The sequence below is a fragment of the Pseudopipra pipra genome, chromosome 4 (assembly GCF_036250125.1).
Source record: "Pseudopipra pipra isolate bDixPip1 chromosome 4, bDixPip1.hap1, whole genome shotgun sequence".
Classification (NCBI taxonomy): Eukaryota; Metazoa; Chordata; class Aves; order Passeriformes; family Pipridae; genus Pseudopipra; species Pseudopipra pipra.
In genome coordinates this window covers 12,243,137-12,257,992 of record NC_087552.1, presented here as the reverse complement: position 1 = coordinate 12,257,992, position 14,856 = coordinate 12,243,137, and the positions used below count along the sequence as shown (strand labels likewise).

Here is a 14,856-nt window from a genome sequence, read left to right as displayed (position 1 = left end):
AGACACACACGCCAGCAGGCACAACCCCAGTGCTACCTACAGATTTCCTGGGCTTCCACTAAAATATCCTAGGCGACCGGGAAGGATCTTTCTAAGGGGCTGACAAGGGATAATTGCAGCCTTTTAATTTAGTGATCCGCAGCCCTCGGTCCCGATCCCAGGGTGCTGTGCTGATTCGGGCCTGGAGGGACTGGTTTGAGGACATCCCCTGTGCTTCCTCACCTCTGCTGGGACGGTCAGAGGGGGCTTTTACCCACGGATACGATGGACACGAAGGAGGCACCCCGGGCTGTGCGCAGGAGGGAGGGGAGATAACTCACCAGCGGGGCCTTTCACTTGTTTAACACAGTAAATATTCACTAATTTGACTCAATAAATAAAGCCAGTCCCGGGTGGGTGCCAGAGGCGCCGGGGTGCGGGAGAGGCAGCCGCACGCCCACGGGTGCCCGCCCGAGGCTGGCGATGCATTCGCGAGGCGGGGGAGCCTCCTGCTGGAGAGACACGGAGCGGGATGCGGGATGCGGGATGCGGGATGAGGGTCGCTGCCTCTGCCCGCCGTCCTCTTGGAGCGGTAAACACCCTTCACCGTTCATTTTTGGAACCACTGTCTTCTCAACCTTGCGCCCCTGCCTCCCCTCCATGTCCTCCAGCCGTCGTTCCTTTGCCTTCAAGCTTAGCAGAAAACACCAAACATCGCACATCGTAACAGCGAACAGGTGGGCTGGCACCTCCGGGCTCCTCTATGGGAGCTCCAGGATGCCCAGCTGGGAGCGGGGTGGGGCATGCAGGTAACATCCAAAACCCGTGGGAGTGGGCAAAACTCGTCTCCTGCCTCCCCAGAGATCCTCCGGAGCTGCCTGGGTGTGAACAACCTCCCCTGCTCCCAGGGAGCGCTGGGCAATACTTCGGCAGTGTTACTGCAATCGGGCATGTCTACATCCTCTCTTCCTGGTGTTGTGCTCTGTCTGGGTCTCCCATGCCATGCAGTTAAGGAAAGGGCAGTGGGTTCTGGAGAAAGGCAGAGAGGACATAGAATCATAGAATTATAGAATTGTTGAGGTTGGAAAAGACCTCTAAGATCATCGAGTCCAACCATTAACACAGCACTGCCAAGTCCACCACTAAACCACATCTACTAGTGCCACATCTACATATTTTTTTTTTAACACTTCCAGGGGTGATAATTACACCACATCCCTGGGCAGCCTATTCCAGTGCCTGACCATCCTTCCAGCGAAGAAATTTCTCCTAATATCCAATCTAAACGCCCCCTGTTGGAACTTGAGGCCATTTCCTCTTGTCCTATCACTTGTTGCCTGGGGGGGAAGGGCAACTCTCCCTGGCTACAACCTCCTTTCAGGTAGTTGTAGAGAGTGATCAGGTTCCTCTGAGCTTCTCCTTCTCCAGAGTAAACAATCCCAGCTCCCTCAGCTACTCCTTATCTGACTTGTGCTCCAGACCCTTCATCAGCTTCATTGCCTTTCTCTGGCGTGGTGGGAGGTGACTGCCCTGGTGCAACTTCTTCGTAGGTGTTTGCTCCCTGTCCTGGTTGAGTAAGATGCAGACTAGGTGGGATGCTGGTTGGAGCAGCAGGGACAGAGGGACAACTTGATCTGAGCTGTGGGCTCTGACAGACAAGCTCTGGGGCTCTGCCAACACATCTAAGGCGTTACTGCTCCCAGATGGCTGCTCTGTCCCTCTGCCAGGAGGGACGTGCTTCCTAGCTGGAGCAGGAGAAGGAGGGACATCTGCCTGGGTTTCAGTCACCAGAGTTGCTGCCAGCCTCCCTGTGCAAGCCTGTGTTTGCTTTCAGGTGAGAGCATGCACTGTAAAGCAAAGCTGCTGAGACCTTGAGTGCTGTGTCCAGTTCTGGGCCCCTCAGTTCAGGAAGGATATTGAGGTGCTGGAGCAGGTCCAGAGAGGAGCAACAAGGCTGGTGAAGGGACTGGAGCACAAGTCCTATGAGGAGAGGCTGAGGGAGCTGGGGTTGTTCAGCCTGGAGAAGAGGAGGCTCAGGGGAGACCTCATCACTCTCTGCAACTCCCTGAAAGGAGGTTGTAGCCAGGTGGGGGTTGGTCTCTTCTCCCAGGCAACCAGCAGTAGCACAAGAGGGCATGGTCTTAAGCTGTGCCAGGGGAGGTTTAGGTTAGATATTAGGAAGAAATTTTTACAGAGAGGGTTATCAGTCATTGGAATGGGCTGCCCAGGGAAGTGGTGGATTCACTGTCCCTGGAGGTTTTTAAGATGAGACTGGATGTGGCACTTAGTGCCATGGTCTAGTAACCACAGCGGTGTTGGATCAAGGGTTGGACTTGATGATATTGCAGGTCTTTTCCAACCCAGTTCATTTGAGGATTCTGTGATTCTATGTCCAGAGGGGCAATGTGGCAGCCTACAGCAGAGAGTGGCCAGGGCACGTGAGGGTGATGACACTATGCCCATTTCCACTGCTGCCAGGACTTGCCAGCAGCTTCTTTGCATGGGGATCAAAGATGAGGAATGAATGTTTTGCAAAATTACACCCTCACCTATTGAGCACCGATTTCTTACCGCTGATTTCTGACAAATCACCAACCCATTAGATTTCTTTTGGGCCATTAAGTCCTTTTATTCCTTCAGGGATGCCCCCGAACGTGATCTCCCCGTGTTAGAAAACTGGCTTCTCAGAGTGTTTTTTCCAGAGTGGCTTCCCCAGGCCCAGCACAGGTGGGTGCACATTCATTCTTAGTGTGTTTTGGGTATCATGGGACAGCAGGGACCCTGTGTTGAACATATTGCTGTGCAGTGCAAACCTGCATAAATTCACTTTGAATCCCAAGTCCTCTTCATTGACTGTGTTAGGTCTGAGTGTCACCCCCTTGAATCAGAGGAGAGAGTAAAATTTGCCTTATTCCTTCTGGAGAATAAAAACCAAACCCACAGCAGGACATAGAGCAGCACAGCTTTATTTCGATATTTTGACCAGAAATTAATTCCGTATAGAGCAGGGAGTGATGTAACACAAGCCTCAAGTATGTGCTCGCATCCTGGAATTAATTGCCTTACGCCCCTCGTTATTTATAGCCCCGCTGGCGTTCCCAGCAGCTCCGCACGGCGCTGCTTCTGCGGCGCTACCCGAGCGCGCTGCCTTCGCCTCCTGCCAGCCCCGTGGCAGCGACGGCAGCTGTGTTGTGTGTGCAGATCACATAGCAACTGCGCACAGCTGCCTGCCAAGGAAAACCGGCCCCGCTCCCTCCCCTCGCCGCTTTATTACATGAAGGCAGGGAACAAAGCAGCTGGCAGGGAGGGAGATGCGTGGGGAAGAGCGAGACCGGATTCCTTGGCTAGCAGTACCTAAAACCTCCTTCCAAAGGCGGCCCGGGGTTTGTTTTGGTGCGGAGGGCTTCTGCCGTCGGGGCAGGGCTGGTGGAATGTGAGCTCCAGGCTGTGCTGCTGACTGGCTGACATGAGCTGGGAGGAGAAAAATAATTCCCAGCGTTGCTGATGAAGCCACATTAAATCGCACGCGGTTTTCCTGCTCTGAGCCAGCTGCTGCCCCTCTGTTGGGGCAGGGGGCGGGAGGCTGCATAGGAGCAAGGAGGCAGCAGGGGCTGGGGAGCTGGGTGTGAACTGGCCCCTGGCTGAAATCCAACTTAGGGGCCCAGCCGATTTGGCATGTTGTCACCTTGACATGCTTGTTTTCCAGCACCACTGTGGCTGGAAAAGAGAGGTATCCCTGCTGGTGGCACCAGCCAGAAAGCACAAAATGTGGGCCAGGATGGGGGCAGGCTGGGACCTGTAGCCAGGCTGTAGCCTGAGCCAGGATTTGGCTCCTTCAGAGATTTGTCTGCCTTCTTTTGCATCTGCTGGAAAACTTTTCTGTAAGTCTCTTCAATTACTTTTCGGCAGGATTTTTACTGTGCCTCAAACCTCGTGCAAGCAGCATATCTATGTTGGATGACACAACAACCCCCGAGGCTCTCTCCCTTGGGATGTGTAGTGATAGCTGATCAAGCAAGGGAAAAGTAGCTGGATGACCCCTCACAATGGTGCAATTCCCACTGAGCAGTCATCTTTTAAAGCTGTTTTAACACATCATGCCCAGTGTCTGGGCTAAGGCTGCAGCTCTCCCTTGGGGTAGCAGAGGCATTTATCTCTCGCACAGCCGCTGCTTTCTGATCAGAAACAGCTGAAGGATAGAGGGGAGCAGAGCTGGTGGCATGAAGGCCAGGCTGTCACTCAGGTCCCTTCCCACTGTACCTTCTGCCTCCTGTGGATGCCAAAGTCTGCAGCGGGGGAATTCAAGAAGAAGCAATCCACAAGTTTCACACATTGGGAAATTCCAGTCTTACACAGTCTGTTAGAAAATACGTACGACACAGTAATCAGAATCATTTTATTAAAAAACTTGCAATAAAATTCCTTGGAATTCACCATCTTAACTTTGAGAGTTGCAATAGTTTACTAGTACATAATAACACAGTCTCACATATTTACCTTATAATCCTCTATATAACAAAAATAGCCATGTTGTACTACTGAATAATGCTTCCAAGTATTAGCCTCAACATTTCGGTACTTCCCCCAGCTGAGTCACTGTCCATGCTCTTTAGCATTTACAGTATCTAACAAAGCAAGAAGGAAACAAAAAAATAAAGTGTGTGTCTCATGATTTCAGGCAAATCCCTTTAAGATGGTAGTTCTCTGACTCCCACATTTTTCAAGAGAGATAAAGTGCATTGGAGAGGAAGATGTACACATTATAAAATATCAGTGAAGAGTTGCAAGTATATTTGCAAGACTGTACAGAAAGTAATGCTAGGGGAAAAAAGGCAAAAAAATGCTTCACAAACTGCTACTGCACAGTTTTGGCAGCAAGTCACGGGTAGCAGAGGGATAGGGGTGGAAAAAAAAAGCCAACTACAAGAAAAAGAATGGCCCATGCAAACGCCACTGTGTGACTTTGCCGTGGCCTTTTGGTAGGTGTTTCCCAAACCAAAGTGCAGCTGTCTGGACAAAGTAAGTTGTTTTGTTTTTTTTTTTCTTTAATGTGGAGATGAAGGGTCATTTCCACAGTCCAAAGAAACCCAGTGTGATCAGCCTGCAGAAAGCGACTGCCTCACCAGCACAACTTCAGTCAAACACCAACTCCCATCCTGAGGGAGCCACCTCGGAGTGTGACAACATTGTATCGTGACAACCCTGTATCGTGACAACCCTGTGTCCCCCAGGCTTGCTGGGGCTGGTGGCCCTGCTAGGCAGAGAAAGGGGGATGAAGCCTCCCAGTAAATCCGCTCCTGCTGTCCAGAGCAGGACTGATTACTTTAGAGAATTTCACTGGGACGGACCATTGTCTCCGAACTGGAAATTATTTCAGTAAGCTGTGCACTGATCCATATGGTGTTTATTTCATTTGGGATTTTTCTTCCCTTTATAACATTGGCATTTGCTGGTACAGCTCTGCTGCGTGTGAGAAGAGACACGGCTGGAAAAAGCTTTGTAGCCATCACTGAAAACCAGGATACTGCTGCTCTGTTCTTAACTGCATACAAGTGGGATGCCACATTTTTTTGGTTTGCTTATAAACTACTCTAAATAGAAATAATCCTCTTCTGGAAATGGATGGAATGTATATTTTGACAAGTACAAAACCATTTTAAATGTTCACTAAATACAAGGAACATCTTGGTATAAAAATAACAGACCCTCCCACCCACTATCCCCTCTTTACATTTCTAATTATAAAATGGTACAGTCATTTCAGGTTCATAACATGAAACAAGAAGTGAGGATGGCATTACATACACATAAAAAACATTTAGATAGTCGACATCTGAAATAACTGTATACATTCAGAGCAAACAAGCATCTTGACCTGGCTATTGTTTTTAATGCTACACAGAACCGAAGAATCAGGAAATAAACAAGAAAGGGAAAATGCTGAAAATGCTGTTTCTCCTTTTTTCCCCCGTCCTTACTTCTTTTCCATTCCCCACAGAAAGAAATAACTTCCACCAATTCACAATTAAAATACTTGAGAGAAACAAGATTAATTTCAGATGGAAAATTAATCCGTCGGCTTTTCATTCAAAATCCACAACATATTTCATTCATCTTTCTTCTCTATTTCTCCCTTTGAAATACAGCTCCTGCTCAGAAGGTTTTTTTCCCTTGAAAAAGAAATGGAAAGATAAAGGGGCCAAGCGGGTGTCCAGCCCAGCGGGGGGAGCGGCGCAGCAGAGGGGCAGCCTTTGCCCTCGCCCTCCCTCGCTGCCCCAGCCTGCAGCTGCCATCTGCTCCACAAACAAATCCCAACTAAAAAGTCCATCTGGCATTCCTCTTTCTGCGAAAACTATCAATTAGTTCAGGTAACAGCTTGGGAAATTAAAAGAAGTGCTTGTTTTGGATCAATTGTCCCTATTTAAAAAGTCTGTGAAAACAACACCTCCAACCTCATTTTCCCTCACCCCTAAGATATTTTGTGACAATGTGTTTTGCTGCTTGTGCTAACCAAGCTGAGTCACTGCTGTCACGCACACACACTCTCGCATTTTGCATCTATAAAACAGAGGAGTCCATATGGGCTCAGTGTTCCTCAACAAAGCCGTGCTCCCGGTCAGCGCTGGCCATGAAGAAGCTTGGCTGCCCTGAACGTGCTGAAAGCCCGTGGCCTGCCTTTTTTTAAGCCCTGGAGCTGAACTTGGGCCGGCTCCTTTCCCTCCTCTGATCTGCTGCAAGAGATTCCGGCAGTACAAAACACAGAGAGAGGAAGCAGCACCGTGCCAGTTTGATCCCACGTTCTCCTTCCCCTGCAACACAGGCTCATGCTGGGGCAAACACTTGTGAGAGGGGCTGGGAAGGAACTGGCTGGATTTCTCTGCCATTTTAGTCCGGCAAAACAGATGCATCCCAACAGCAATGCCCTTCTTGCAATGACTTCTTCGGGATCTGATCCAGAGGTCATTAGTGATATCACATGTGATTTCAATAATTTATATTTCCAGATTGCCTCTATAGACCCTTTTCTTTAGTGCCACAATCTCCCTCAAATAAAAGGTCTAAAAATGACAGCTGCTTCTGTTTTCACCACACTGCAGTTTCCATACCCATATCAATGCACTTTTATATGCATACATGGCAATTTAATTCTATAGAGTGCTTAAAGAATAAACTGCAGTCCTGTGATTGTTGTGATCCTGATTTTGAGGCTCTAAAGCAGTCAGAGAATAAAACAACCCCAAACCCTCAGCAAGTGCCAGATCTGTATCCCCACCACAATCGATCAGCTGTGGGGAGGGGATGTAGACCCGGTGCCTTGCACATCTGCATGCACACATTAGGTCGTTTGTGAGTGCAAAATTCTGCCCATATAACTTTTTATGCATCCTACCTATTGAACAAACCTTTGGGAAGGCAGCTTAGTGCAACCCAAGAAAATCCAAATCTATCTGAACAAGTTTCATCCTGCAACCCAGCCCGAGGGATGATGAGCCTCACTAAGGCAAAGTCTTCTCCCCCCTACCACTCGGTCATGATAAAGAAGAGAAAAAAGCCTCAGATGACAGGACAGGAATTGCTGGGAGAGACACAGGATCAGCTTAATGACAAGAGTGCCTTTCCCTGAGAGCCACACAGTCCCCTGCCCACTGGCCCTGTGCAGGAGGTGCCCCCCCCTAGCCCAGTCATGGCACCAGCCCTGCAGAATTATATCTGTGAGCACTTGTTCTGTCAGAGGGCACCAGAGGATTTTGTTTTTTCCTGGCTGCCTTCTAAAGGCTGCTTTCCCTTCTGACCAGACAGTGCCATGTCCCAGGCATCCGAATCCCACGTATTTAAAGCCCAAGCTCAGCAGGCAGCAGTACCGAGGACTCACACAATGCTCAGGATGGGACTAACCATGTCCAAAGCTGCAAATCTGGAGGTTTAATTTTACCCTCTGAGGAATCTCAGTGGAGACACTCATGTAAGCGAAAATGTGCATGGGCATGCAGATATGCAGAATTAAGGCCTTCAAACATGTTACTAACATACACCAGGGGAGGTCTTAATATTTATAAAGCACCTCGAATTCCCAAGGCAGTTCACAGTTTATAGGTACACAGAATATTGTCAGCCAGGTCCTGCTTTAGGAGAATGTTTCCATTTGACACAGGGGCTTAATTATGCTCATAGAAGACCTGCTGAAAATAATGTGATTTTGGTACAAGTCCAAAATTAGTCATAAGTGCTTTTTTATAGAAGGACGGAATAGAACATTTACTTAAGTGCTTTCCTAAGTTCAGGCTTCAGTGATGTGTAACCTGGCTTTGCACTCATTATCACTTAACAGTGCTCAGAACTGCAGAACACTTGATGACAGGGACAGAAAGACATCTTCCCTGAGTGACACTGCAGGCAGAACTTAAAAAACAAAAGCAGAAAGACTCCTGACCCAGATTTGTTGGGATGTTTCTTCTGAAAGACCACAGTATATGGCAATAAGTCAAAAGATCTCACCCAGCCTGACACCCTCCCTCTGCCAGTGGCCACCCATGGATGCTGAGAGACCAGATCTAGTACGGGATACTTAGGAAAAGAGTGTGCACAGCATGAACCCTCTAGAAAATCCTTCATTAACTCCCAGAAATAGGGGCAGGGTCTCAGTTACCATCTCTGTGATGCCTCTTTGAGCACAGCTCCCTTTTATGATTTTGCTGTACAAAGGACACTGCTTGCTATCAGCTGGGAGTTTCACCTCCTGCCTTGCTTTTCCACAGACCTCTTTTTCCTCTGCTGTGCTGTGGGTGGCTCCACTATGGCAACAGCTAATTGGTCAATCTATCCATTGAGATTAACTTAACTCAGTTTAGAGTTAAGACTTTGCAACAGCTCCTGTGAAACCCAAACAGTTTGGCCAGGAGCTTTTAGTCTGTGTGCTGAGCTACAGTGGGTGTATGTGAAAGGATTACTGACAACTCGGACATGGTGTTCGTGATGTTCCTGTGACATGTAGCACCCAGGCTCCAGCGCTGGAGAAAAAATTGTACCAGTGCTTGTACTTTCTATAGGGAGCCCTGACTGCGTATAAGCAGCTTCACTCCTTCCCCTGCAGTCATTTGAGATGAATTTCATTCCTGTGTCAGTATTTGGTGTAAGCACCACTTAAATCCCATTTCAGCATTATTTCCAGAGCCTTAAGCGGAGCTGATGCAGTACCTTGTGCAAACTCTCTTGTGTAGGGGTCAATATCAGCATTGATGCGTCAGGTCTTTTCCACCGAAGCAAGGAATAGAAAAGACATTAAAGAATAAAGAAAATAAGATTACACAACCACAAATATTGTCAAGACTGACCTAGCTGCACCTTCTGGAATGATCTCTAACTTTCTTTTTTAACCAAGAAGATTTCCAGCTGCCTGTATGTCTTCAACTGAAAAGAGATTTTCATTCATATGGCTTCTAAAGATGTAACAGCACATTTCTGGATCTTTTTCATAGAATCACAAAATAGTTTGGGTTGGAAGGGACTTTAAAGATCATCTTGTTCCAACTCCCCTGCCAGACCAGGTTGCTCAAAGCTCCATTCAATCTGGCCTTGCACACTTCCATGCATGGGGCATCCACAGCTTCTCTCAGCAATCTGTTCCAGTGCCTCAACGCCCTCACAGTAATAATTTATTCCTAAAAGCTAATCTAAACCTGGCCTATTTCAGTTTAAGCCTTTGCCTCAAGATTACCTGGCAGTAATTAAGCTATAAAATGAACTGAGTTCTAAATGGACCAAAAAGGATGGAGAATAATTTTTCCTTCTTCCTGTACTAAAGAAGCAAGTCAACTAAAATTTTAGGGATCGTTCTAAACACATTTGTTCCTGAAGATCTGACAAACACAAATTTTTGCTGGAAGTTGGTTTCCCCATCTAACAAGTAAATACACAAGGAGATTAAATGCAGCAAGAGTCCCAAGAGTTGCATTTTGAGATGTTGCCATGACACCATCAAGTCAAAATGTTTGACCTCCATGGAATTTCGATGTAAGATGAATTGTTGATTTTGTGGACTTACTCAGGAGGCAGTAATGTGATTCAAATCATTTGACTCTCAGCAGAAACCATGTACTCTTGTGTAACAGTAAGCCAAAAATGCTTCTCCACAGTTGAGTATTTCGACTGAAAAACCAGATCATGCATTGAACAAATAACAGTAAGCTTTTACCTGGAAAGAAGAGCTCAGGATGAACTAAATGATTATGTCAGGTCGTTATTATTTAGGTGTTTTGACTTATGTTAGTTCTTTTTATTTTCAAATTCCCTCCCCAAAGTCCCTTCCCAAAATATTTTGGTATATCTACCTATACAGAAATTGCAAGTACTCCAGTATGCTTCCAACAGTGTTGACTCTGGAGGGCAACAAACCACCTGAACTCTTGTGCTGGATAACAAGCAGACAAAACCTGCTGTCAAAACGTAAGAAGTGAAATGCACTAAGGAAAAAGACCCAAAACAAATCAGGAGTTTAACATTTCAGCCAGCTGCCTCTTGCTTCATTAGCAATTTCTGACACTGGCAGCAGCATCTCCAGACCCTTTGTAAGAATATTGTCACCTGCGTAATGTAGAGCTGTTAACGAGCAGCCTCTGGAAACCCCTCAGACACTCCTTTAGCTCAGTGATTTGACTTTGGTCTGTAAAACTAAGAAAAGACATGATGTTAGACCAGATTTTTTTTTCCAGCCACTGAATTGACTTGAAGGAAGGCCACTAATGTACTGACAGCTGCTAATAGCATAAAATATAGCACAGGACTACACGGACGGATTGATGCTTTGAGCTTTTCTTTCTCTCCTTTAAGCTGTATGATACTTCTCTAGGACAGAGCTCTATGTAAAAGACAACATAATGCAGTTTTAACCCAAATCTCAGCAATCTCTGTTAATTCAGAGCTCTCTTACAAATAAAGACCTTCAGAATACACCATTTCCAAGCCTTTCACTTCATGAAAGCAGGCTTCACATTAATGCAGGGTGCAGGTGCACCATCCTTCTGAAGCCATGCGTACCTTCATGCAGAAACAACAAAATGATAAATCCTGGTCAGATTATGAAGTGACCTGCAAATGGGAATTCAGATTTCTGGACTGAACTCTTGAAAAAGCTGGGGTCAGTCAACACGAACAGAGTGCCTATCCATAACAAACTATAAACAAACAAACGAACAAACAAAACATATGTCTTCTCAAAAAAACCCAACAAAAACTCAATTGAACAAGTGTAGAAAACACTCAAGCTGTCATTTCAGTTGCGTATTTACGAGCCACTGAAGAGTTCCATGACTGCTCTCAAGCATGTGGGTAAACTGGAAGCGTTCATCTCCCGTGTGAACCAAACGAGGGTATGTAGATGATGAAACCGCATCCAGGCAGACACAACTGTTGCTATTGCTTTTCGTGACCATCTCAGAATGGAGTGTGCAGGAGTGACAGTGCTCTGGAGGCATGTGCATGACTGGTCCAAATCCTAGAAAGCTGACTCGGTCCCTCCCTGTGACCCTCCCCTGTAGTTTGGTGTTGGATGTCTGTTTGTTTTTCAAGATTTCACCTCTTCGCAGTCTTGATCAGTGGAAAGCTCCACATCGGACAGTCCAACCTCCATTGCCATAATCAATGAAATATCTGAATCACTGCTGACTGCTGGCTCCTGTTCATCTGTGAGGGTAGAAAAGACAGGAAAATGTCATGTCTTTCTGTTAATGTATTACAAATTTTTAGTTCTGCAGGTGGAACCCAGAAGTTTCCCCCCCACAAAGGTTGTGCTTAGAGTTGAAACTTTGCTCTTATTCGATATCTGTCTAAAACATTCCAAAAATATCACAAAGTTCAAGCCATCATAGTGAGAAATATGATGACAAGGAGCTTGTATGGGTAACACTTTCATCTCCTCTTAATCCCCCCAGGGCTTTCTGTCCAGGTCCTTCATGACCTTCCTCCCATAACCTGAGCATTTCCCTCCCCATTCCCTTTCACTTCTTTAACTTGGCATCATCTCTCTCCACAAAGGCAGAAAGTTAAAGACAAAGTCACAGGCACCTGGTGGAGCAAGTTAGTCATCAGAAACACATTCCTAACAGGAAAAAATCTGCCTAAACCCTCATCAGGTGGCAGAAGCTCTGTTAGCAGACAATTTTAAGCAGGTGCTAGGCTAACAGCTGGAAGGAGCAACACAGGCACCGTTAGTTCTGCTGCAGGATTTTGGACCAGGCTACCTGCCTTCTCAAGTGCCCTCTCTCATCCTTTTCCAGTCTCTTTCATATTCACTCTTTCCTCTGATTTGAAGATACCTTGCAGGTTCTTGAACCAGGCCAAAGGGATGTCCCTTAATACACCATGACCCCAAACACACTGAGTCATATTACTGACTTCTGCCAAACTGCAAATCCCATCAAAATTACGAGCACAGGAAGAGCAACTTGCTTTTGTTTTGATCCCACAGCACTTATTATGTGTATATTTAGTAGCAGATAAAGCCAACAGATTCTAAAGGACTAAAAACTAATTTTCTTTCAAGAACAATCAGTAGAAGCAAAGCACACTGGAACTCTAGGGAGATTTTCAAAGGCTCAAAACCCCCATAGGGGGCTGAATCCCTGAGAGAAAAAGTTGATGGTTCCTATTTTCAAGTGGTTTAATTACAGTTATGGTATTTATACTGTAACAATACAATGTATTTAAATCTGGTGCAGTTTTTCCTTTACATATTTTATTTTTCAGACAGTAAAAGCAGAGCCTGATTGATGCAAAAAAGTCTGAAAGTTGAATATCTAAGAATTAATAGGTAAAAAACATTACAGTGAGCTAGTAATAATAACTCCTCAAAGTTTATTGGCTTGAAGCTAAGTGAGCAGAATTAGTCACCTCACAAGAGCTGCATGATTTTTAAATCTGTTTCAGAGAAAAAAAACCCACATGTGTTTAGTTGTGCTGGGATTAGACATCATGTTCTGCAGAGAAAGCTTGAATGGGGTCTGCATTATTCAAACTGAAAGAACCAGTGCTTTCCTTTACAATTCTTCCCAGTTTTCACCCCGGATTATTTTTATACTTTCTTGATTGCAGGTTAAATAATTAATGCATACAACATCTTTACATCTGTATCTTTTTTCACCTTTCAATATGACAGTAGTAAACATTTCTACTGACTTCTGACTATGTTTCCACTGACTGATACATCCTGCAGACTTCACTGGGCTCAACTGCACTGAACCTTTAGGTGAACTGCTGGATCCTAGAGTACAACAGTGCATCTCATATACCTCCAACACCTAAAGCATCATGTGTAGTGGTAATGGCCCCCTGAGCCAGAATAATGTGGTTCCAGACCACTGGATTATTTATCATTCCTCTATAACTAATAGGATTCTTAAAAACAATGAAAATTATGCTTTAAATGTTGATCTAAGAGCAAGTTTATATTTGCAGGACAGAGTTCCTGAGGCTTAGCCATGTTAAACAGCCACTCGGAGCACTCTTGAGAGCCAAAGTGATTTCCATCTGAACTGGCTGGGCAGGAAAAAAGGCCTGGCTGAATGGTGACAGCCAGATGCACACTCAAGAGGCAGGCGGAGCTGCCAACACCAAATGTCAAAATGTCAAATGAGAAGTGTTTATGGTGCTGAAATGTTATTTCAAGAAATGTTGTTTCCTCCAGGGTTGCATAGCAGAAAAAGATCTCAACTGAGTCCAAGACACTAAGACAGAACAAAAGCAGATTTGCAAATGTTGGATCAGGATATAGGAGCACCCCATTTCCAAATCAGCAAACTTTAGTTTTACATTAAAAATCCTATACAATTATTCAAATTCTTGGATCTTAGTCTTTGCAAAGTGTGGGCTTTGTGGTTTGTCTTCTTTTCAACTGCAGTGCAGGTCAGCAGGAACAATGAATAAAGATCCTAAAAATGCCCATGCCTATGCTCTGGCATTGCTTTTCCAGCACTGTGAAAGAACCTAGAAACAGGAACACTCCACCTTCTGTGCTTGCTAACAGTGCAGTGGTTCAAATCCCTAAAGCTACAGCCAGCCACTTCAGCAGAGTGGGGAGAACAACCTGGACATCCCTATGCTTACAACTTCCATTTTGGGGAAGGCATCTGCGCCGACATTTCTTTGGAAGATGTAGACAACACAAGAAATGAATTCATCCCTCAGCATCACCTGCTGGCTCCTGTAAACAGGAGTCCTACTACTGACTGACCCCAACACGCACAGGATGAAACTCTGGGAGGCTGCAGAAGTTACAGCAGACACAGATCAGCTGTAGGGAACTGCAAGGTCTGCAAACTGCCTCACCGTGGCTCCCCCACACAACACAGCCTTGCTAGACTCTGCTGGTTTGTTTTTTGGTTTTGCTATTTTTTTTTTTGGCTGGCTTCTCAATAATGTGAGCCAGCAGAGTTACTGTTATTTGTTAAAGGTAAGCAAACCTCAACTATACTGCAAGTGCCAGGAGCTTAGCCTGCATTTTGCACCTCTGGTTTTTAGATCCTATTTACAATGACAAAGCTTATACAATCACACAGCTTCTCCAGAAGATGACTGACTTGCCATTAACTAATTTTATGACCTTTTTGCAAGTTTTTTCTAATCTGCTGTTTTTCTTAAAGACCTGAAGTCAGGTGAAGATCTCAACTTTCAGTGAAGATCTCAGCTTTCACTTAAAAATAAATGAAGCTTAAGAAGCAAAAAGAAAACAAATCTCTAATTTCTAGACAGATTTTATGTTGGAATATCTGAATTTTGATTTCAGATGCTTGAGATTGGCAATCCTGTCTAACAACACAAGCTATAATACATACTTCCACCGTGTTTTACAGCACTTCGTGCCACAGGCATAAAGCCTTTTGCTTA

General features: G+C 45.5%; 1 protein-coding gene across 1 annotated transcript in view; it reads right to left on the bottom strand.

Moving 5' to 3' along the window:
- Positions 1-4,361: 4,361 nt before the first annotated feature.
- The window catches only part of RNF150 (ring finger protein 150), a 118,975-nt gene continuing 108,480 nt past the window's right edge, over positions 4,362-14,856 (bottom strand). The window contains exon 7 of the mRNA XM_064651575.1: positions 4,362-11,658. Coding sequence (XP_064507645.1) covers positions 11,540-11,658 — 119 coding nt within the window. The 3' untranslated portion in view covers positions 4,362-11,539. The remainder of the gene's footprint in view (positions 11,659-14,856) is intronic.